The 25,342-nt window shown below is 38.8% G+C and overlaps 1 protein-coding gene across 3 annotated transcripts in view; it reads right to left on the bottom strand.

Annotated features, from left to right (window-relative positions):
- DCUN1D1 (defective in cullin neddylation 1 domain containing 1) overlaps window positions 1-21,107 on the bottom strand; it is a 34,675-nt gene extending 13,568 nt beyond the window's left edge. The window contains exons 1-4 of one of the 3 annotated variants that reach the window (XM_006936246.5): window positions 20,951-21,107; window positions 4,760-4,976; window positions 3,141-3,309; window positions 777-907 (exon numbers count right to left, since the gene is read on the bottom strand). In XM_006936246.5, the coding sequence (XP_006936308.1) occupies window positions 777-907; window positions 3,141-3,309; window positions 4,760-4,934 (475 nt within the window). In that variant the 5' untranslated portion in view covers window positions 4,935-4,976; window positions 20,951-21,107. Of the gene's footprint in view, window positions 1-776; window positions 908-3,140; window positions 3,310-4,759; window positions 4,977-16,416; window positions 16,557-20,950 lie in introns of those variants that run through there. The other 2 variants (XM_006936245.5, XM_023260363.2) reach the window with 2 other exon arrangements.
- Between the last annotated feature and the right edge of the window lie 4,235 nt (window positions 21,108-25,342).

The following is a 25,342-nucleotide window of genomic DNA, read 5'->3' as shown; positions in this document are numbered from 1 at the left end:
CCTAGCCAAATACCATATCCTTTAGTTTAACATCCCATCTTGCCCAGGAAGCACTTCCCAACCATTCCTCCTTTTACTCATTTCTTCTTTTACCTAACACACTCTCACACACGTTTATTATTGTGTCTTACCTATCATTAAATCTTTCTAGGTAAACTGTAAATTACACTGTAGCTTTTACTTCCATACCCCCTAGCCATCCCCAAAGCAAGTGTATGGATATTACATACAGCATAAATTGATTGACCTAAACTGTTAACAGTGGAAGATTATGGATAAGATTTCTGGATAAGATTATAAATGATAATCATCACTTTTATTCTTTCTTATAGCTTCTAAATAAGTCCTAACCAAAAAGAATAGATTTCTCTGGCACTCTATGACTCAGAAATCTTACAATGCCATTTCTACAGATCCACGCTGAAATAACTTATGATCCTATGATCCTATAAGATCTTCTAGATAATATATAAAATATATATAAGTAGATAAATGTACAAATGTATATCAGAATTTTAACAATTATTTTCTATATTGCAGTTCTTAAAAAAAAAAAAAATCAGTAGTTCAGATATGGTATCCAGGGTAACTTATTATTGAATGTCCATGGTATTTTCTGATTAACTAGAAGTTCATTGTTTCTGTTTTCCAATAATTGGTATTTTCACAATGACTTTATGCTCAAAACACAAAACTTTCTACTACAAATCAAAAGTGACACCATCAATGTATTTGAATATATTTGAGACACCAATATAATTCTTAAAAATTCTTACCTAATCCTTTTTGTCCTGGATTCTTTGCAAAATTAAAGGTAAACTGGTAAAAATCCTTAAATCGTCCTGGTTCTTTCAATTCTTGTTCCATCTTGGGTATCTGGGCCTTTAGTTTTTCTATGCTGTCACATCTACATTGTAAAATTAAGAGTACAAAAGATAAGCTTTTTCACTATAAATTAAGGACTAAATTTACTCCTATGACAGCTTATATTTCACAGAACTTTTTAAAAAAATCAGTTAGTTGAAGTTTCATCCTTTTACATTACATAAACAAGAATGGGGTTAGCTAGAGGAAGAAAAGGTCCGGAGTGATTCAATATCAGAATTACTATTTTTAAAAGAAATGAGCTATTACTTCCAATTATGTAATTCACTGGACTACCAACACACCCAAACTGTAGGAGTCAGCTGCAGTGAACAAATGAGAATGTACGGTAATCACCGTAACAATCATTAGATTAAACTGTAGCGGATACTCTTTACATGGTAACAGGTCACGAGTCCAAGTCCTCACCACTTGCTTAAGTGAGGAAGGAAGCATTCCTTTGAAAATGCGTTGTTATACAAAGCCTAATAGTAAGTATCAGCTGAGCCCCCTTCCATCTCCAACTGGTTATCTCAAATCGGTATTAAGCTTTTTCTACACTTGCGTTCAATTTCTAAGGAATTGAAAGGGTCTCTGTACCCATCTTACTTTCCATAAAATAGCCTGAGGGCAAAAATACTCTGTATGAATTCCACCAACCCATCATCCCATTTTCCTTCTAATCATTTCTGCTTTTATTTCCCTTCTATGTTCTTTAGAACACCTTCCAGCTCATTAGTTTGTAGATGACAATTCTGATTTGGAAGTTCATTACATTTTATGTGAATTCAGTTTCAAATGGAAAAGGAGTTCTAATGAAACCTGTCCTAGCATAGAAAATTCCAACAAGTTCAGGATAGGACTGGCTTGGGAGGTAGAACACAGTGTCTAGGCCAGCTATTAATTTATTGCTCCTCAGCTTTAAACCTACCCTTCTTTGCCCTATTTCATGACTATCTGCAGTCGACTACTAATCGTTAAGACAGTTTTTCTTAGAGCTGGCTCACTGGTAGGTTCTACCAATAGAGGGCGATGAATGGATGGAAGAAGAAGAAGGACCTTTTCCTATCCCAGCTTGTTTTCTGCAGAGAGCAAGGGTTTGAGTGTGCTCGGAGCTCCCAGCAGTGTTCCCCAATGGTGGCAACTCACAGGGCTCCGCAGCAAGTGGCCTCTAGCCAGTTTCTTCTCTACCAGAGTGGCAGGCAAAGCAAGCATCACAGGCACCGTGTTCCTGCAGCAGCCACACCCTCTCCTCTGGAGGTCTGAACCTCAGCCTTGCAGGGATTTCTAGGTTCCTTCCTAGTTCACTTCCCTCAGCCACAAGGATGGCAGCAGCTTCTTGCAACTGCCACCGCTGTTATTACTTTGAGTTTTCTTTTTACCCCTTTTACACAATACAATGATTTAAAAAAATTTTTCTGTTCAAATTACTGCCATGGTTTTTGTGTTGTCTGGACCCCTGACTGATTGCAATGTCCCTCAGGCTCAAGAATCAGAATGCCTGGGTTCAAATCCTGACTCTAATCTTTAATTAGATCCTTACCTAATTCTATAATTTCTCTGTACCTCACTTTCCTCATCTCTAAAATGGGTCTATAAACACAACTTCTCTAACAAAATTGTTGTGAGGAGGCAGGTGAAATACTAAACTTAGCATTAGTTCCTGAAATAAAATGAATGTTCAACAAATGTTAGCCATTATTACTCATCATCCACTAAAAACAGAAAGGGCAGCCTGTTACCCATCCATAGACTGAATACTTTTTCATATTCTCATTAAATAGAGACAACTAGACACCGTAAGTAAAATCTCTACCCAAGACCTTTTAATGTATTGGTCCCAAGACATTTAGCTAATCAGCTGTCAAGGTATAAGTGGAACAAAAAGTGATTATAACTCCCAAGATTTTACATTCTAGGAGTTTGTTTATAAATTCAGAGTTCACAGAACCTCACATTGAGAAATGAATTATAGCTTGCTCATTTCACTTATGAATGTTAAATATTAAAGCATAGTGATTTATTTTAATGCTAATGAACCTCCCCCTTACAAACAAATGATAAAAGTATAATGCAAGTGGAATAGGCTGAACTACACAGATAACTTGACAAACCCAGAAAACTATGTAACATGGAAAGGAACTAGTATATTTATACCAATGTTTGTAGGCTGGTAAATTTTAAAACTGACATTTAAAAATTCACAACACAATTCAATTCTACATAGTAATTCTCATAGTAATATACCTAATTTCCTGTGGTAATAATATACTCACCCTAACTCTGTCATGCCATCCATGAACTCCTGTTTGGAGAACTCGCACTGTGTTGCTGCTCTGAACTTCCACGCAATGATCAACACACTAATACTGGCTGGATCGAGTGCCAGGTCATCACAGAACTGCTGTATACCATCTATTCCAATTTTATTTTCATCTTGAGGATCTTTAAAAATAACAGTGCAATAGTAAATTAGTGTTATGCCTATAACCAGAAAAAGTAATGCTTTTTATTCCATTAAAAAAAATCACAATAGATCAGAGATATGAAATGATAATATTCTAACAGATATTTTCCCCCTATATTATTTAAAGCCAGTTTGTCCCTTAATTAGCAATCTTAAGATGAACAGGAGGATGGATACACACACACACACACACACGGGCATTTGATATTTAAAAGTTCCACTTATTCACTGATTCATTTAATCATGTGAAAGAATGTCCCTCCCATACTCACACACATTCAGAAAATCAGATGCTCCTGTACAGGAAAAAAGGATTTTTTTCTGAACATATTCATATTTTGTTTAAGTAGGCATTCTAAGTTTACACTTATGGGGGCACCTGGGTGGCTCAGTTGGTTAAGCATCTCTGACCTTGGTCTCGGCTCAGATCATGATCTCACAGTTCGTGGGTTCGAGCCCTGCATAGAGCTCTGTGCAGACGGCATGGAGCCTACTTGGGATTTTGTCTCCCTTTCTCTCTGCCCCTCCCCTGCTCGCTTGCTCATTTGCAAAAATAAACATTAACAAAAATTGTTTCAATAAATTAACACTGTCATGTACAGAATTTGTTTTCTTAGAGCAAAGTTCATTTACTATGACAATCATTTCTTAAGAGAAAATCAGAAAAACCGTAAACTCTGCAATTCAATCCCAATCTCAACAATATACGCATCTGTTGTCCAAATTAAAGAAAAAATTCAATTATCGATATTTACTCATCAGACAGCAAAAATTTTTAACGTAATAAAAGGAGAAAGAGGCACTCATATAGTGTGTAGTTGTATGTGATTTTATAACATCTCTAGGAATAAAAAACACGCATATCTTTTGACTCTGGGGGGTGAGTTAAGGATAAAACATAATCCCACTTTTGGAAAATTTTTGAAAGAAACTGTACACTATTTCTGTATAAACATAAAAGACGTGGAAGGACCTACACCAGGCTATTAAATATTGGTTCCCTGAGGAAAATAAAGAAGGGGAAACTATTAACTTTTTCTTTATTCATTATATGTTGTTTAACTTTTTAAAAGTGAATATAATTCTTCAAAGGTTGTTAAAATTATTATGCAGGTTTTCTTAAAATTGGTTCAGCTGAGTTTTATAAAAATGAGGGGGAAAATCCAGGCCCCCAGTCACTATTTTCAAATTGGATCATGGGGGATAAAAAAAGAGGGAAGATAAGGGAAGAAGAAATAAAGAGGCTAAGAAGAAATTTTAGTGAAAAGAAGAAAGTAATTTCTCTCAGATCTCTTGAAGTAATTCTAAGATCTACAGAGCTCTGTAGAACACATCCACCCAATTTATATTCTATGTATGTCTGATTCCTCACAAGAAGCATGCAACTGTGGAAAACCTGGTTCAAAACATTTAGTCATAAGCACTCACCTTTGTATCTATTGTATAGTTGTTCTAACTTCTTCCTGTCCAATGATCCTTTTACACTCTCTCGTATATAAAGTTCAGGATTTTGGAAAAAATTGTCTGTTGCAACATCTAACTTCCAGTCATTTTGAGACAGACAACTTACTGCTGTTTTTTCACTAGATTGTGTGAAGATCATAAACTGACGAACTTTATCCTTCTGCGATGATTTCAACTTGTTCTATTGAAACCAGAAAATAAATTGAAACTCTACGTAAAATCACAGATGACTAAATATTTCTATATGGCTGACCATTCTTAGTAATACTTTTCCTCATAAAATATTAAAATATTTTGAGATTTATTTTTGATCTGTCAATCAAAAAGACAAATTTTTTAATGTGAAATGCAAAATTTGGTATTATTTTACAGAAAAAATTAAAAAGTAAAGGAAATTCAACCACCTACATTTCTCCTAAAGGTGGATCCTGATCACACATATAAAGGCTCTAGAAGGGAAGTACAGCTAACTCTCACAATCTTGACCAAGCACAAAGCTCTAAAGGGATACAGAAGGAGTGTTGGGGAAGAAAGTGACATTATCTAGCCAGCCAGAACAGTCACTGACCCCAGGGAACAATGAGATTAACAGGTGTTAGCTGCAGTCCTAAAACCCATTATAAAGGATAGAGGGTACAATTCTCCCAACCCCGCCCCCTTGTTTTCTTGCTATTTTACCAAATGTGAAAAAGCAACGAAATATGAGTACCCTACATTTCTCCTGGCGGTGTTCAGGAACCAAGATAATTATCAAGAGAATTTCCTCATATTTGCATTCAAATAGAAAGCAGTGAAATATGAACAAGTACCCTGGATCCTTCCAACGAAGGTAATTTTTAACAGAATTCTTCCTTTTTGCCCCTGAAAGAATCACCTCTTTCCTTCCGCCTGAGCCTAGCAGAGGCACTCTCCAAAAAGCCTCTATACTGTAATAACCTCTTCTCACTTGCCTTATGTTGACACAGATTCATTTCTCATCTGACCTGAACCCTAAGCAAAATAAAGCAGGGCAATTAGACCCACTACTCTCCCAGTATCAAGAACTATGTTCTCCCTCCCTTCCCACCCCAATCTGGTCTACTCCTGTGCAATTTTAGCCTCCTCACTATTATTCTCCCCCCTACCAAGTCCTTAACACCATCTCTCAGCAAAATACTTGGGTTCCTGCCGAGCTACTACTGGAAGGGGAAAAAAGCACATGAGTAGGACACACATTAATAGATAGAAACTGTTCTGTAGATGAAGCAACACATCTGAGAACCCCAGAATCTTTGATCTAGCCCAAACTGATAGATCACAAACCTCAATCCCCTGATTGTACAGATGAGAAAAGAGACCCAGAAAGTTAAGGAATTTGTTCAAAAATCACCCAGGTTATTATTAGTAGAAATGGGACATGAACAGAAAGATGTCATGAATCTGAGTCTTGGTAATCTTTCCATAAACCACACTGCATGCTGTACATATTTATAAGCCCTTTGAGATTTTCAAGAAAAAGACTACCAAAGTCTAAACCCAGGATAGGTTCCTGATAGGCCAAGAAGTAATAAGCAATTCCATTCCTGCAAAATATTTCCACCTATTACAGAGTAAAAATAAGAATATGTAAAATCAAATATGAAAACCAACCCCATGTCTTGCAGTATTAAAACTGTTTATGCCCTGGAGTCTGATTTGTCAGCCACACTCTTCTCTCTCTGTAAATATGTTATTGTTTAGGATTACAGATTAAAATTTCAACCTCTGTTCTCCATTAAAGAAACTACAATTCACTAACTTCCTGTTACTTTAGTAATAACTCTAATAAATAACTTTAGTATAACTTTAGTAGTAACTCTGGAGATCAGATAATTTGTACCACATTATACAACCCATCTCTCAGATGTCTAGGATTCTTTGCTTTTGAAAAATGTCTCCTCGTGATCTATTATTCAATTGCAACAAACCCACAATGAAATCAAATGCCAAGGAAGATACCAGTCTTATAGGAAACCACGTTGATTTGTTATTAAAAACTATTTTTAAAATGAGTATGCTTTTTTCCCTTGAGAGATATACTATACTGACATATGTTTTAATCCTTCTTTGAAGAACAGAGAAGTATCTGACGGTCACTACGATCATCAGTGACCACTGTATAATGTTGTACAAAGTGTTGGGAAATTAACCTGGAAGTACACAGGCCACATCCAGGAAATTGCTTTTTAATTAAGCCTGAATTAACCTCTCTGTATTAACTTTTTCCCATTCTCCTAAAAGTTGGAGGCAGAAAAATAATCAGGATTACTTGGAGTTTCATCATACAGTATTAAATTCAGTGTTCTGCTCTCTGAAATTTGAAACATTTTTGTTGAAGAGAGCAAGGAGAACTATAGCTTAAGTCACTTCTGCAAGCCAAAAAGAACTGTTCAGCTTATAATGACTTCCTGCCATAGTGCCAGATATTAGAAAATTGGGGGAACAAAGATAAAACATCATCTTACCCACACAAACTAGTAACAAAATTATACAAATGAATCATTTAACTGCATATCTTATTTGAAAAAAAAGTATATGTAATAAATTATGCCTACATGTAAATTAAACTATTTTAACTGGTTTAAATTTCTAGTATGTGGGGCAATATCAATACATTTTAAGAAAAAGGGCTGCAGCTATCCACTTTCAACACCATAAAGGCTAATGAATGATACCTGGTGTAGAACTGACTGGATGGGTTCCTGATAGGCCAAGAAGCAATAAGCAATTCCATTCCTGCAAAGTCTGGTAAGTACCCTCCCTTTTTGTACTTAAAATGTACTCTTACCATTTTTCTCTCAGTTCTCTGTGCCTAGAATCAATCTTAAGCATGTGTTTCCCCTCTACTAGGGAAGATCCACTCAATTCCGTAATCTCAAAGGCTGTCTTAGAGTAAAGCTAAAGTGTACTACATACAGCTGCCCCTTCCCACATCTCTAGAGCCCTCTAACACTCCTACTTTTTTTCCCAGGCTACATGGGAGTACCAGGCAAAGTTTTCTGATTTTGAGTATGGCATCAAAGATTTAAATTTCTATCAACTTAAGGAAGAGAAAAAGGGTATTTAGCCAGCAAAAAGAAAATTATTTCATAGGGGATAAGAGGGTGGACAGAAAACTGAAAAAGAAAAAAACAGATGGATTTTCTCTGTTTCTACTACAAATGCAGTGGGGATCTTCCTAAGAGCAAAAACATGTGACAACTACAATGATTCAGCACTCATAAGTATATGTCATTCACTTTAAGATTTATTTAAAAGGAACACACTAGATAAAGCATTAAATAAGATGAGACAATACAATCTTCAGTACTCAAATATGAAAATTATCTAAATATTGTCAAATTTTCAAGGAAATTCAAGATTGAAATAAGTAAAATGTATGAAATATAGGATATATTCTGATTATTTTTAATTCTAGCAAAAAAAGAGAGAGAATGGAGGCAGGGAGGAGAAAGGGGAGGGGAATAGAAAAAAAGAAGTGTTGTCTTTTGTAACAGAAAGTTAATTACAATTGTATGTGGTTACCAAAGTTAGAAATATTACTATAATCTGGACAGTAAAAAGCACTTATTTGCTCATCTTTCCAAAATAAAAAATGTGGTAATCAACACATATTGTTTAATACTTAAATCCAGCACGTCTGCAATTTTTTTCACTCAATGTATGAAAAAAATTTTTTAAGAAATTTATGAATCACATTTAAAATAACAGTTTATCTGGAAAACAATAAACACAATACTCTGGACGTAGCCAAGTTATCATGTAGTCAAGTACATCTTACCACTGATCCTATAAAGTCTATAGTGATAGAAGAATGGAGACAGAAATGCTCCACAAATAAAAATAACAATGATCACGAATTTCCACGAATAAAAATTTTTATTTCCACGAATTTTTATTATTATTTCCACGAATAAAAATAATGAACATGTAGAAGTATTTCCTAGTCAACTAAGTCCTAACAATTCCAAAATGGAAATGCTTTTAAGCAATATTTTTTAAGCAAAAAATTAAAACACATTTATATCTATTATTCTGAATTTTCAACTTCTCACCCTTAAAGTTTCAAATTCAGTCTGAACTCCAAAAAGAAAAATACCAAGGTCTTTATATTTTAAATGAATTAGTTTTCTAACTCAATTCTAGTTCTCTCAGGATTTGATGAACCTAGCTCCCAAAGACCATGCTTTAAAAAATCAAAACACTGTAATGATCACCCATAGTTCTAACAGCTGTGTATAGCTTCTCATGGGTTTACTATCTGATTAACAATTTAACTTCACCTGAAACTTAGAAGAGCTACTTTAAGTCCAGAAAAACCATACCTTCCATGTATGATACACAGTATTCAGCAGATATAACCAAACGTTACCCATATCCCAAACCATTCATCTATGAAAGACTTTTCCATAAAATTACAGGTCTGAAGTCAAAAGTGCAAGGAAAAAAATCAATTCAACTTATGAGACTACCTACTCCTGGAGAAGACTTTCACCTAGGGGCAAAGTTCTGCAGGAAAGCCAGACTAAGAATCTAGGTAGGAGAAGCTAGAAATCCTCTTCCCCTCTACCTGCACAGAGAGGCAACATATGATTAGTGTAGAGTAGTGCAGACTCTCAAACCAGACTGGCAGGATTTTAATCCCACCTATGCCTCTTAATTGCTGTGTGACTTTGGGAAAATTACTTAACCTCTCTCTGTGTGCTTCAATTTCCTCATCTGTAAACAGGGTGTGAAGGTTACATAAATTCAGGCTAAACTCTTAGAACTGTACCTGGCACATATATGGTAAGGAGTCCTTTCAAGTCCATGAAGAATACTCCAGAGAAAAAATAATAATTGTATGCAAATAGAAAAATATGATTAACAATCATAATCAGAAAACTAGCAACTAACATTTGAGTTCCTAGTGGGTGCCAACACTGTGCTAGGCATTTAAATTACTAACAATCCTTCAAGGTCGTTATCACTGATTCCATTTTACCAATGAGAATACTAAGCCTCAGAGTTCAATTTATCTAAGGACAGACTTCTATAAAAAGTAGTGGAGCCAGGAATGAAACCATGGTGCCTGGCTTCAAAGGCTTGCAGTCTTTCCATTTACTCTATATTATCATCAAGTGAAAGAGAAAACAAAAAGTGCAAAAGTGCAACCACTGACTAATTATGTGTGAACTGGAAGGAGGAAGGGAATTGTGAGCTGGATTTCTTCACCTATTTTTATGGAAAAGTTAAATAAGTAATCAATTGACCTTTCCCCATTCTAATGTAAACAATTTGCATTCTGACTAAAAAACTGTCCATTAAGTATTCCCTCACAACCTAACTAAAAGGCTAATTTAGGGATGAAACTTCCCTTTTAGAAGTTTTTAAGGAGAGGAGAAGAGGGTGATGGGTTATTTTTTAAATGAATTAGTTAATGAAAAAGTTAATTTTTTTAAAAAAGTAATTCAACAGGAAGAAAAATGTTTATTGTCATGTCATAGTCTATTTTTAAAGATAACCACAATCTACAGCTTTAAATGTACAAAGATGGAAAAATGGGGGGGGGGGGGCACTGAAACTCAGGATTTCCTTTTCCAATGACAAGGCTTGAAACCCAGAGAAAATACAAATACACGTATAGGTTATGCCCCCAAAATATAAGCAAATGAGTACAATTTCAAATATTCAGCAAAACAAAAACCAGTATTATTTTAAATTATAATCTGCTGTTTAGAATAATTATTTATGGTTAGGCCTATGCCTCTTACCATTCATCCAAAAACCTTCCTGTACTTTCAATGACAAACTCTTCTCTAAGAGGTGCTTATACCAATGCTAAATCAAACATGGAATAATATACTATGTAATACTGTAGTCAATGATGTTTCAAATAATAGCAAGTCACTGTAAAGAGTATTTCAGAAAGTACATTTGTAAGATTCAAACTGGTTTTGTATGTTGCTAAATTTTGTTTGGTTCTATATGATTTTCCTCATAGGTTTTTAGAAAGTATTCTGGGGTGCCTGGGTGGCTCAGTTGGTTGGGTGTCCAACTTCAGCTCAGGTCATGATCTCGCAGTTAGTGGGTTCAAGCCCCGCATCAGGCTCTGTGCAGACAGCTTGGAGCCTGGAGCCTGCTTTGGATTCTGTGTCTCCCTCTCTCTCTGTCCCTCCCCTGGTCACACACTGTCTCTATCAAAAATTAAAAAAAAAAAAAAAAGTTAAAAAAATTAAAAAAAAAAAAAAAAAGTATTCTGGGGGCTCCTGGTTAGTTCATTCAGTCAAGCATGCAACCCCTGATCTCAGGATTGTGAGTTCAAGGTCCACACTGGGGGTGGAGCCTACTTAAAATTAAAAAAAAAAAAAATTATTTTTTAATATATAAATTTAAAGGATTTTCTCCTCCTCACCTAAGAATTAATAGATTATTCAAAAGATGACTTCCACTGTAAATGGAATAAATGTTTTGATTTTAGCAACTGTTTTGACTATTAAAAAGTTATTTTTGTTAAATCCTGATTATCTAGAACAGGATAGAAATAACACCCTTAAAATACTTGTGTTAGCCATCATATTTCAATTGATTCTCCCAATCTTATTACTGGAATTTCTAACAAGCAGTCAAGGTAGCTAATTTAAACTTACTTCTCCTCTCCATAAACATCTTCTCTAAAGAAATCTCGAATTAACAAAAAGATTACTCAGGCAAAAACAAAACAAAAGAACAAAGAATGAATTAAATAAGATTTTAAAAGTTCCACAGTTAAATAACTTATAATAATGACTAGCATTAAAAAGTCATGTGATATTTGTTTCATAAAGAGAATAAATGATCCTTGAAAAATGAAATCTCCTAATTCTAAGATCTGGTATCTATTCAAATCCTAAATCCAAAAATATTAGAATCCTATGAATAATAAATGAGCACTCTAAATGTTTACTGAAATGAAAATACACTAATATAACAAAGATATGGGCCATGAGCTTCAGCAATTTATCTGCTGCTGAATGCCATGTTCAGTGTTGAGGGATTCAAAAGTGTAATGCAACAGAATTCTTTAAAGAACTCTAAAAGTAGATCTCTCTTAAAATTTTACAATACAAACAAGCAGTCTAAGCACTGTTAGTGATTAGGTATCAACTACTTAAAAATGGATTCAATAAAATGATGAAAAATGCTTTACTGGCACTTTTCTCTTCTGTTTTTGCTTTTTCTTAGGTGGGGTGTGTACACCTAAAATGAGTAGGTAAACTAGACAGTCAGCAGGTTATTCAAGAGCTTATTTGTGTCCACAAAGCAACTGAATCCTATTTGGAACTATGTCTCTTCATCAAATGTCATGGCTAATGCTATCACAACTTGAACACCACACACTGAAATTTAAAAGGAAGTTTTCTCACAGATTTTCATTATGCCTGACCCAACCTATAAGGCAATAATGGAAACAGCCACTTGACTAAAATAAGCTCAGCTTTTTTAAAACTTACAACAAAAAACCACCACCACGAGAGTTAATTTTACTTTCAACTTTTTTACTGTATGTACCAAAAGAGTGAATTTTTCAATTACTTAGATGTTTACATCAGATCATTTCATTTGATACAGAAAAAAACTAGGTCACTACAAAATATGATAGGGAAGAAACAAGAATGAAACTAATCAAAAATTTCACAACTATACTGAAAGAGTGCCTGCTAAGTTTAAAAAAAGAAAAGAAAGAAAAAAAAAAAAAAAAAGGAGGGTTAAACAAAGTATGTTAATCAGAGACCAGGCGTCTAAACCATGCTCTGCCACATACTAGCTCTTTACCTTGGTCAAATAATTTAGAACCAGTAAACCTCCATTTCCAGATACATTAAAAGGAGGTAAGAGTATCCACCTCATAGACTGGAGATTAATAAGTTGTAAATTGTCTGATTAGCAGACACAATGTTCTTAATAAATGTTAATGTCCTTTCTGCCCAAAGGTCCAATTTTCTGCATATAGTTATTAAACTTCGTACAAACTACTAGAACACATTCTAAAACAATCTACGGAAGAGGTTTCGTTTTTATTAACTAGCATGGTTAGGTAAACTCAATGGTCAACTAGTTTTTATTAAAGATGAGACAGTCATCTTAAACAGAATTCAAAACCCTCTACACAGAAGCTACATGGTAAAGAAAACTATAATAAGGGTTATTTTTTAAAGGGTTGTTTTAAAAAAATAAGGGTTGCTTTAAAAAATAATTATCTACAATATTGTAATCCGACACTATGGGAGAACAGAAATAGTCTATCATACCACTCAAAATCTCTCAGCGGTTTCCCATTTCTCTTGGAGTAAAAACCCAATATCCTTACAATTCCCAACCATGCCCATTTCCACCCCTTCCTGCTCAGATCGCATCAGCTCCAATGCCCAATATGCCCTTTTCCTCCATACACAATGCTCCAGTCACTGGTCTCACTGTTCCTCAAATTCTCTCTACCACATTTCTTCATGGCTTAATCCTTCCTCTCCTAGTCTGCTCAAAATTCACCTCATCACTGGTGCAGACACCACTACCCCTGTGCCCCCAATTCCCCTCCTTAACACTGCTTTTCTCCCATAGCACTTAACACCCTCTAACATAGAAGAAAAAGATATACTATGTTTATTATTTGTGTCTTCCTACTAAAATGTAGCCCTCTCAAGAGGTGGGATTTTCATCTTTTCAGTGAAAGACACACACACACACACACACACACACACACACACACACACACACTCTCTCTCTCTCTCTCTCTCTCTCTCTCTCTCTCTCTCTCTCTCTCTCTCTCCCAGTTCCCAGAACAGTGGTTGGCACACAGTGTTTCAATAAATAATTACTGAAATGAATTAAGACCCTCCTTTACTTGTGCCTATGCAAAACAATGCGAAACAAGTTCTAAACAGACACCTTAACCAGGGCTACATTCATTTGGACTCATAAACTCTGTATTTATTGAAAATATAATCTTAAATTTCAAAGTCCACACATTTTTTAGAAAGCCATTAAAAGCACTGTAATTAACATCCATTAGTCATCCATTTGAATTTTGTTATTTAACATATTCATTAATAATACATGGATTTTCCTCTGCTTAAATGAATAATGTAATTTAATTTCAAATCCAGTTTTCACAATTTCTCTAGATTTCATGTGAGTTAAAAGATTACATATACTACAAATACTGGGGGAAACAGTAAACCAGGAACAAAGTTTCAGTTCTGCAACAAACAAACAAAAAAATCAAAACCTCCTTGATCCTCAATTTCTTCTTCTGTAGAAGGGAAAAGGAGTAAAACAGATGATCTCTGGAACCAGTTCTGACTCCTACTATGATGCCGTGAATCTATAAAAATTTAGTAGGTTACAAAGTACATACTTTTTACACATCTAACAGAAATTAGAATAAAAATTTTTAGCTGAACAGAACTTTAGAAATCATCAAATTCAATCCTGTCATCTTACAAATAAGAAAACAACCTAGAAGTTTTGAATACTTTTAAAAATATTTTCAGGAGTAATAGAATATTGTCTAGTTTTGGGGTTATTTTTGGTCTAAGTAGTCAGGTTAACTGAACAATTTTTTTATACAAAATATTTCAGATATCCCATCATTTAAGCTGCCCTAGAACTGACGATATGCCTTCTAGAAATAAGCCTAGCTAAATACACAGAAAAACAATAGCCCAAAAACTATTAAGAAACAATTATATATTTATGATGAAAACTTAACTACAAAATTCTTACGGCCTAACTTCTATTAGAGAACATGGTGATTTCGTTTCTAACTAACAAGAGCATACCAAGACAACTCTAGTGACATGATCGGAGTTCAGCCACAGAAAGTGTTTTAAATTAGTGATACGTTGCCACTACTGGTATAATTAGATGAGTTATGGCTAAGTTCCAAAACTAGCTAATTTAATATTAACAAAAGGAGAGAAGCTTAAGAGCTCCAATCCAAGCTGAACTCTTGCATGAACCACATGAATCCTGAATTCCTGAACAGGTGATGAGCATTATCAAGAGCTGTTTCCAGAGGATGCTGATGATTTACAGAGTATTATGAACAGAGCACATGTCAGTGCTCTCTCAGAGTGTTTACCGGGCAATTACACTTCATTACTTCAAACTTACTACTCATCTACATGCCAAGAGCCTGGAAACTTCAGGAGTAACGTCTGTGACCATCAAAATACTTTAAAAATCTTAGAAACTGTTCAGATGCCCCAGCAGATCTTTCAACACTGCAGTATCACTCTAAACGTTAACCTGGACTTCACGGCAAAGTTTTCTTACAAATACAAATGGCAAATTTTCATGAAACTTACCTCTGAATATATGACAAACTATAACCACATATCCGTACATGATACCAAAATTCTGCTAAGTTGGAGGCTGGGGCTAGATAAGTGTCATTCAAAAGAAATAAGACCAACTAAAAGCAAAGATACTGGGGCATTCCCTTAACACAGACACACACATACGCCCTCCTCAAAGAGGCCTTTATGTTCCCCAGGAGCAAAAGGACAACAATATCATTTTTACTGTCTATTCATACAGTAACCTGCATGGAATTCGACTCATGCTCAGACTATAATGCCAAACCTCACTTCTAAAAAACAGAGAACGAGACAGAGTTATTTACATGATTACCAAAATGTAAACAGATAACTTGACTACCACTTCTTCAAGCTAAGACGATTTTTTCTCCAAACAAAAAAAGAAGAGGGGGAATAACTTGACAAACTGTTTTTTAAAAAATCACAAATGTCTTTAACTGGCATAATAAAGCAATTACTCCTCCCACCCCAAGCAAATAAAACATGTGCTCAAAAGGTAGCAAGTCTGTTTCTCCTAATTTCATGAAACGAGAACAGGTTGCACTTCCGTACTCCCCGCCCCCCCCCCCCACGTCCCCTAAGCTCAGCGGTTTCTCATGTTCTCAGCGGAGAGGCGCCTATAACCTCTACCAACTGGCCAGTTAAACTCTCCTTTTCCAAAAGCACGGGGCGCATCAAGAGGTGATGCAGAAAGGAAAAGGGCTAATACCCCGCCCCAAGCGAAACTGCCTGGAGACTTGAGGGGTGTTGGAGCTGGGAGCGGAGGAGGGAGAGGAGCGCCGGGAAAGTCTTTCCTTCTCGCCGGCGGGGCGGAGGGGGAAGCCCCGGCTTCGGGGCGGGGGGAGGCTCCTCACCCGGAACCCCGGACCCCGGTCAGACACAATAGAGCCGGCGAGGGGGCCCGGCAAGGGCAGGGCCGTTGCCCCATCCCCTCCCCCCGCCCCAACGCCTCCCTCACCCGCGCCGGGCCGGCGAGGGGCACTGGGGGCCTCTCCCCGCGCCCCAAACTCCCGGGGCTCCCGACTAGGCCCAGCTCCGCTCCGCCTCCTCGGCTCTCGCGTAGCGGCGGCGCCCGGGCGGGAAGGGGCGAAGGAGGAAGGGAGAGGAGGGGAGGAGAGCCCCGCCGGAGAGCGGACGGAGGCCGCGGGCCGGAGGCTCGGGGCGGCGGGGTCGCCACGGGGCGGAGGGCGGCGGGGCGGGGGTGCGCAGCTGCGCCGGCCCCCAGCCGGCGGGGCGGGCGGGCGGGCGGCCGCAGTGCCTCACCATGTTGGTGTCCTCCAGGCCTCTCCCCTCCTCCTCCGGCTCCGCAGCGAATGGACGGCGGCGGCAGCGGCGGCTCCTCTCACGGGCTTGCCGGGCTCCCGCTCATGCGCAGTGCGGGACGGCCCCGGCGCGGCCCGAGGAGGCAGCCCCGGGCTTCGGGGAGGCGGAGGGACTGGGGCGGGCGTCCGGCACCCCGCGCGGGGCTTCCCCGGGGCGCGGGGTCCCCCGGGGCGGGGGGCGCGGGCGGGGCAGGGGGGCGACGCACGCCCTCCGCGCGCCGACATCCTCCCGCCGCGCCTGGCGGTCTCCGGCGGGGTGGGGGGCCGCAGGACACCCACCTCCGCTTCCTACGCGCTCCTTCCGCCGTCGGACGGCGCCGGTACACCAACTCGAGGAGAGGATGAGCGCTGCTCAGTAACTTGAGCAGATGGGGGAGACTGGAAGGGATAGGACTGAGGGGCTAGGCTAGATCCATCCCAAACCACCGCTTCCCATCAAGACCACCCCTCAAAAGGGAAGAAAATAGTGAAAACACCTCCACCTCGTATTTTCCTGTTTGCCCCACAGTTGCCCCTGGACTGTATCAGGTCCCCCATGTGGACATACGAGAGGAGAGGAGCACTTAGTCTAGCCTCATGGGAGCGGTAATGTCCTTTATGACAGAGGTTCTTCCCAGACCTAAGTGTCCGCTGAGAAACCAGTGGAGTGGCCTTGGAGCTCTCAGCCAGAAGGGCTGAGAAGGCCCCATGCATGCAACTAGTGGCAGAAGTTGCAGTATCAACATCTACTGCTTGCTCTAAATATTCCCTCAGTTCGACCTTACTAGGATAAATTTTGGGAGGTAACTGTGGAACTTTTTTTTTTTTTTTTTTTTGACGGGGGGCGGGGAGGGGATTGACGTCACTCCAGGTGGACTGTCCAGGTTTGACCTATTCTTGGCACTAAGTCAGGTGAGGCTGAGAATACCAGGGTTCTGAGTTGGGGGTCAAATACGGGAATGTGCTTGAAGGGAGTTCAAAACACTCTTTGGAGTGTGGTCCCTGCCCTTAAGAATTTGACTGTCCAGTTGGAGAGATGAGACACTTTCACACATGAAGGAAGGAAATAAGAAAACAGGTAATGAAACAAACATAATCAGAAAATCACATCTAAGACTGAGCCAAGAGTTTGGATGTGTTTCAGAAAAGAACCAACTCGAATCAACCTGTTATCACTATCCTCACCAACACCCCTGTCCCCCCAACACAGGCATAAGCTACCAGATCAACCCTGCAACTTCACAGTTTTGAAGTTCTTATCAAAGCATCAGAACTTCTTTGGCAACTTCCCAGGGCCACTTAACACTTCCTGGAGCCAGCCATGTATCAGGAGCTCCCAGAACTCTTACCAAAGCAGATCTTTGGCCACCACAGCTCCTTGCTAGGTTTTGGGTAAACAGCTTGGTGAAGACAGGCCAGATCTGCCTCATGCACCAAGCCTGAAGCCGGACCACACCCAAGGGTGTTCTCCAGGTATTCACCTAGATTGGAGGAAATATTAACATCTAGGGTCTTAATGAAGAGGAGTCACTGTATCTCTTTCCTATGCTGTTATACTTCACTATGATAATAGCTCACAGGTTTTCTTCAGTTTTTCCTATTTGCCAAGTCTGAAGTACAATTCTCAGTTCTCATTCTGACTCCTCCCATGCAATTGAACATTTCTTCCTTGAATTCCTTCTCCGTCATTTTCCATGTTTCCACTTTCTTCTACATTTCCTCTTTCTGTGACCGCTCTTCTTTGCTGGCTCAGCTTTCTTTGGCTGTACAATGTTCCAGAACCATCCCTGAATCTCTTCCTGTGTATAACCTGTGTCATGCACTCACTCACATTCCCACATGTCAACTGCTACCTAGATCTTCAGGATTCAGGAGTACTGAATCTTGACTTCCAGCTCCTGAGTGGCAGGCCTAAACACTAAATTTTGGTCACATCATAGGCCCATCCATCTTGACAAATCCAAAACCTTATCCCCAAGCCTGCTTTTCTTCCAGTCTTTCTACCAGATCACCCAAACTAGAAGTCCAAGAGTCATCCACAACTCCTTCTACTTCATCTCCCTTAATCTAATCGGTTAACAACTCTCATCAATTTTACCTCAAAAATATAACTTAGAATCTCCACTCTATCCTCCACCCCTCAGCAGAGCCGTTATTGTATCTTTTCTCATCAATAATCTCTTAGCTAATCTGACCTCTATACATTCCCCATTGCTCCAGAGTTATCTCTTTATAATACAAAACCTAATTTGTTCCTTAAAATTCTCTACTGGCTCCATGAACGTGAGCCTCGTTGGTGTGACATAGGAGGCTCTCTCCCCTTAATCTGTCCACCTATCTTGTCATTTCCCACCTCCTTCCACACAAATACACCTCATATTTCAGTTTTAACAAGCCAAGCCTGCCATACTACTTTGTGTCTCCTTGCTTTCTCTTATTCTGCTATCCCTGGCATAGGGGCTAACACTGATTAAGGGCTTTCCATGTTCTGCCATGTTCTGACTTTCCAAGTCATGCCTTGCACTGTTCTAAGCCCATGGCACATAACTAACTCACATAATCCTCACTTTTGTCCTATGAGCTATGCTCAGTGATTATGCCCATTCTACAGAGGAGAAAACTGAAGCACAGAAAGGTTAAATAACATGCCTAAGTTTCCTTGGCTGGTAAGTAGTAAAGCTGGAGTTTAAACCCATATAGTCTAGCCACAGACTATTCTCTTAACTACCACTCTGTATTTCCTACCAAGACCTCATACTCAATTCAAAAACCATCTTCTCTGTGATTATCTCCTGACCTCATTCCTGGATTCCAGCAGTTAGGCATTGTTTTTTTTCATTCTGCACTTCTATGACACCTTGTATACACTTCTTTTACACTTAGGACATCTTGACATCATATGATAATCATTTATCTGCATGACCACCACCCCTGACTCCTCCAGGTGAGAGACCCAGTTGCATACATCTTTTTCAGTGTCAAAGCAAGTGCCTGACACATATGACAGATGTATGTGCTACATAACAGTTAAAAGAAAGAAGATATCTGATATCTGTTGATTTGCCTTAAGACTATGCCTATGTTGTTTATTATTGTAATGGAATGTCTGTCCTCCTTGGCAGATGTATGTTATAGCATACGGTCAGATGGTAAATGTAGTAGCAACTGTACCCATTACTGCACTTACAAGCTACAGTACTGAATGTGAAATGGAGGATTATTACTCAGTCATCATTACTGAGAAAAACATATTTGTTAAACTTGTCCTGATTATTTTTAAAATGGAAATGTCCTGAAGATAAAGTATAAATTACAATATTTGATCATATTCATTAACATGTTTGTATTACTTTTTTGTCATGAGCTTTCAAATTTTTAAGATTTTGAGGGTTTTTGTTAAGAACAGAATTTGTAAAGATTTTTTTCAAAGTGACAATCTCAATACAAATAAGATGGAACCATCTAGCTGAAATCCACTATCCTCCTTCCCTGTGTGTGTGTGTATGTGTATACACACATCTATATATATAACACACATATATGGTGTGTATGTGTATATATATGTATACATCCATACACACAGAGAAAGTATACGCACAATATATATTCACTGTACATCTATAGCTACGTAGACTAATATAGAATATCTGTAGATGGTATAATTTTTCAAGGTAAAACATGCAAGTATTTGAAAATGAATTGCCTCAGATGTTTAAAAATTCACGTTAAGATATATATATATATTCGCTGATAAAAATTGTTACAGTTCTGTTTAAAGAAACATGTGAAACCAGGGTTCCATACTTTAAAAATCTGTCTTTTAGCAAAGAGAAAGAGCAAAAGTAATCTGAAAAGACAGATTGCTAACATTTCTGGTAGTTCATCCAGCTAAAATTAAGCCTGCAGGGTAACTATGTATACATAGTTACAGTTCAAAGGCACTAGTCTGGGACGCACAGCCACCACCCTCCCACACTTAACTTGGGTGGACTCAATTTTGCCCAACATTTACATAAATGTGCTTATTGAATTCAAGCTCGCCTATTTATAAATATGTAAGAGTAAATGAGACTGACCAATACAACCTATTTGAGTAAAACGTGGCCTTTAGGTCTTATTGATCCAGAATTATAATATTTTAAAGGGTGAAGCAGACAAGATGAGGCCTCAGGGGCAGGGATGGGCCCTGGTTGTAGTTGCAAAGAGTCTAATATAAGAGCCATGGTTGCAAATTAACGCCTAACTCATCAGAGTGGGGGAAGAGATGGAAGCCTTTTGACTCTCCCTCCCTGGTAAGCATTTTCAGAGCAGCCAAAGAGATGACCGACTGCCTAGGACTTTTCCCCCACATTCTGAACTATTTAAAAATGAATCCTTAATCAGAACAAAAGGAGGAAACTTAAGGACTGTCCCTAGAAAAATGAACACCACTGACCCCTTCACACAAAAGAGCCAACAAAAGGGTCACCTCTAAATTTACAAAAGGGGGTATTCACCAGAGCCAGTCTGTCACCTCAAGGTACATGTGGATCTGTTGATTTGAGCTGCTCCACACTCATGGTAGAGGAATGGACTTGTAGTAACAGCTGAGACTGGAGGGCCAGTGATGGGAAACTATCTGAGACCATCACTGATGATGTCACAATGTCCCACTGTCCTGAGGTGTCCATCTTGCACCTCCCTGCCCAGCCCCGCTTGGTCCCTCCTACATGAGACCGCAGCTCAGCCTGGGTGTCTGTCTTGGACAGCTCTGGTCAGTTGCAGAGAGTAAATTTGTTAAAATCATAAAGACTGAAACAATTCTACAGGTAGTACAGTAGATGGTCCTCTAGAATCCAGAGTGTTTATCCCTTGATACTTTTGGTATCCTCACAAAGGCGTGTGCCTTAGTGGAAATGCTGGTGTGGAACCAACACCTTGCTTTCCTGTCTTTATTCAGTGGATAGTACGGAAGGCATACACATTTCCCTGGGACTTGGTATTCTCAATTACAAAATAAAAAGATTGGGTTGAATTGTAAAAAGTTTCAATCAAACCCTATGCTTGTTTGATTCCTTCCTGGTCCGCTATTATGAGCTGTCCACAAAGCCTGTCTCATTCATTCACTCATTCATTCATTTCTAAGTGTATGAAATACCTACAATAACACTGTATGGCAGGTATAATGCATGCTGCAAATATGAGGCACGTATGAAATTTAAAATTTTCTAGTAGTGGGGCACCTGGGTGGCTCAGTTGGTTAAGCATCTGACTCTTGGTTTCAGCTCAGGGCATGATCTCACAGTTTGTTAGTTCGAGCCCCACATCGGGCTCCACACTTGACAATATGGAGACTGCTTTGGATTCTCTCTCTCTCTCTCTCTCTCTCTCTCTCTCTCTCTCTTCTCTCTCTCCCCCTCTCCCCTCTCTACCCCTCCCCTGCTCACGCTGTTTCTGTCTCTCTCAAAACAAATAAATAAACTTTAATTAGAAAAAATAAAAAATAAAATTTTCTAGTAGTGACATTTAAAAGCCTGAAACAGGCTTCACCTATTTTGTTTTTAACATCTAACCTAAGATATCCAAAATATCAGCATTTTAACATGTACTCAATATAAAACACTGAGGTAGTTTACGTTCTTTTTTTTTCATGGCAAGTCTTTAAAATCTGATATGTATTTTATACTTAAAGTGCATCTGAATTTGGACTAGTCACATTTCAAGTGTTCAGTTGCCACATATGGCTACTATATTGGCCAGCACAGGCCCACACAGTGTCTGGCCACTGGAAATAGATGCTTCACAAGTGGGAGAAATAAGCACTCTTACTTCCAGGAAATAAATAAAAACCAAAGTAAACCTGAAATATCTATATATATCCAATAGTAGTACAAAAATATTTAGTATTAGGGAAGCTAAGGTAGTTCAATTGGGAAAAAAAATTGGCAAGAGGGCAATATGAAGCCTGTAAATATATAAAAATAATAAATATATGAATAATAAGTGAATTAATAATATACATGATTATATATATGTAACATTTTCAGTATATATAGCAAACTAGGAAAGTCACCTGTACAAATTTGCAAATGTCTACCATACACCCATATCTGCCTGACTCTCACCGTGTCATCCTGTTAAACGTGATTTGTGTACAAGGTTTTTTCAGTCAAAATAAGACATATGAAACACTAAAACACATCACAGCCACTTTAGAGTTTTCAGGGCTTTTTTCAGGGCTGTCCAGCAAAACAGTATCTAGTAAGTTAATGCCATTTTCTCCATTTCCATTAAGATAGGTCACCCTTTTCAAAGAAATTATTTGGGATGGATGAAGAGAGAAGAGTTGGTGAAAGGGAAGATTTGTGTGCAAATAGTGTAAAGTTTTTTAAATATTAGTATCAGGGTCAGAGTAGCCTAAAGCGCTGCAAAACAGAAAACATACAAATAACAAAAAGCTAAGTTGTGAGATTATCATTTTGAAAATAAATATACAGAAAGAGGAAGTCAATGAAGGAGTCTACAAGTGAAGCCCAAATGAGTTAATGTGCTGTGAGAGACCAGGGAGAACCCCCTTCAGGACATTTGGGAAAGTAGATGATTAGGCAAAATTCTTTAGAGAGAAAATGCGACGTGGCCACTCTCAACCGACAGAAAGGAAAACGTTGTGGTGGCATATCAGCACTTTGAAACAAAATAATGAATTTTAGAGAATTTGAAGAGGTCCCTCAATTTTTGTCGACAGCCTGACCTGATAGAGGGGTGTGGGGAAGGGGGGAGGGGGTTGAGTGGGGAGGCAGGGAGCACGAGGGCTTAGGGTCAGGCCTGGTGGGCTAGCGCTGGTGACAGCACAATGGGCAGATCAGGTCTGGCTGGAAAGAACAGCCAGTGGGAGGGGTTAGGAGAGAGGCAGGGATTATCTTCATTCCTGATCGATAGGATACAGCCCTACAGAGTAACAACATAGCTGTGAAACGTGTAAGAGAATACCTCCCCTAGGCTGGGCATATGTGACATACCTCGGGTGAAGTGTATGGCTCAGAGCCCAGGTCTTAGTCCACCAGCCCAGAGCCAGGTGTTTCATTTGATTTTTTATCTGAGAAGAGTCTAAGATTTGTTTCTAATGCCTTCAGCTGGATGATTTCTCAAAAGAAGTAATGAATATTGTTAAGTCCTTTATGAAGTCACGGCAGTCAGAATTTTTTTCCGGCAATGTTATCTTTACATTATTTAAAATTCAGATCCCTTGTTATTATTGCTTACATTTGTATTTCTTTTGTGTAAGTTACAAACTGAGGAGTGGCATCAGCTTTGAAACTTTGGAAATAGGCCTAGGGGTTATATGAGAGACTCATGGCCTAAGACAACTGTGTTCTAAATTGTCTATCTCCATATGACTGGGCAAATCACACCTGTCTTCTTGGAGCCTCAACTCCTCTGACTGGCGAGTTTAGATTCGATAAATCCTTAATTTCCTTCCAGCTTCAAATCTGAGCTTCCTTCAAAAGTCTAGGAAGTATAATTGTTCTCATTCAGTCATGTATTTCAACATTCATTGAACACCTACGTATCAGCCACAGTAAGAGGTACTAGAAATACAAAGAACAAGCCGAACGGTCCGGGCATCCCTGCGCACCTACCTAGGAAATCAGAATCAGGTGATATGGAAACTATGGGAGGTGGGAAAAGAGTCTCTGAGATGGTTGTGTAAGTACTGCATCTGAGAAGCCCAGCAGGACTATGGGCAGAGGGGAGGCTGTGTGTAGCAGGAGAGGATGGGCTTCATGTTACCTAGATCTGTGCTGCAACCAGACTCTACCATTTATTATAAAGGTGATGTTGGGGGCGCCTGGGTGGCGCAGTCGGTTAAGCGTCCGACTTCAGCCAGGTCACGATCTCGCGGTCCGTGAGTTTGAGCCCCGCATCAGGCTTTGGGCTGATGGCTCGGAGCCTGGAGCCTGTTTCCGATTCTGTGTCTCCCTCTCTCTCTGCCCCTCCCCCGTTCATGCTCTGTCTCTCTCTGTCCCAAAAATAAATAAACGTTGAAAAAAAATTAAAAAAAAAAAGGTGATGTTGGCATATTTCTTAGCATTTTCATCCATAAAATACCTACTTCAGAGTACTGTGCAGAGAGTAAATGAGACAGCATATGTAATGCTGTGGTAGGCACTTGCTCAATCTAGAAGAGGTAACATATGAATGGACTTCTACAGAATGAATAGCAGTGAGTCTCAAGCTGAGGCGACCTGGTTTGTTTTAAGGAGAGAGTCATTTAAAGTGATGTTTGGTAGAAAGCAGTTCTTTCCTGTGACATTTGGATGCCTCTTTGACCAAAAGGCACCCTCAAGGAGGGCACTGTGATTGTTCTTTATGTTTCAAACACTGAAAAATAACCCAAATCAGCCATGATCGTAACAAATATTAAGGTTACATGATGAGGGAAACACTGGCTGGATATTTCCTTCCAATCACTGTATCAACACACAGATTCTTCTGACACTTGTTGTGGCTCTGGCATCTAGAAACACTGACCAGTGCAGCCAGCTTGATTGGTTATGTATACAAAATTATCACATTTCTTCCCCAAATATCAAGGGGCTATAAGAAGTTACAACAATGGTCAATGGATATTCAGGAGACATTTTTCTATCCCTCTACACCACAGGGGAGAAAAATAAGGTGGCAACTTCCTCTTCTGTCTGTGATCAGTTGGGAAATTTGACTTTGAGGTACTTAGGTCCTGGAATGCCATCTGTCTCTGTCCATGTCTGCAACAAACAGTCTGAATAGAGGGCCCCGCACAGGTTCTCAGATGAAACATTGATTAAGTTTTAGTAATCTTACCAGTAGGTAAGATCTAGTTTCTGTTTTAAAAATAACCTATACGACTTGTTTCTCAGAAGGAAAAA

This window comes from Felis catus, chromosome C2, assembly GCF_018350175.1.
Source record: "Felis catus isolate Fca126 chromosome C2, F.catus_Fca126_mat1.0, whole genome shotgun sequence".
In the NCBI taxonomy this organism is placed as follows: Eukaryota; Metazoa; Chordata; class Mammalia; order Carnivora; family Felidae; genus Felis; species Felis catus.
Note: the sequence above shows the minus strand (reverse complement) of the source record. Positions and strands in the feature narration are given on the sequence as shown.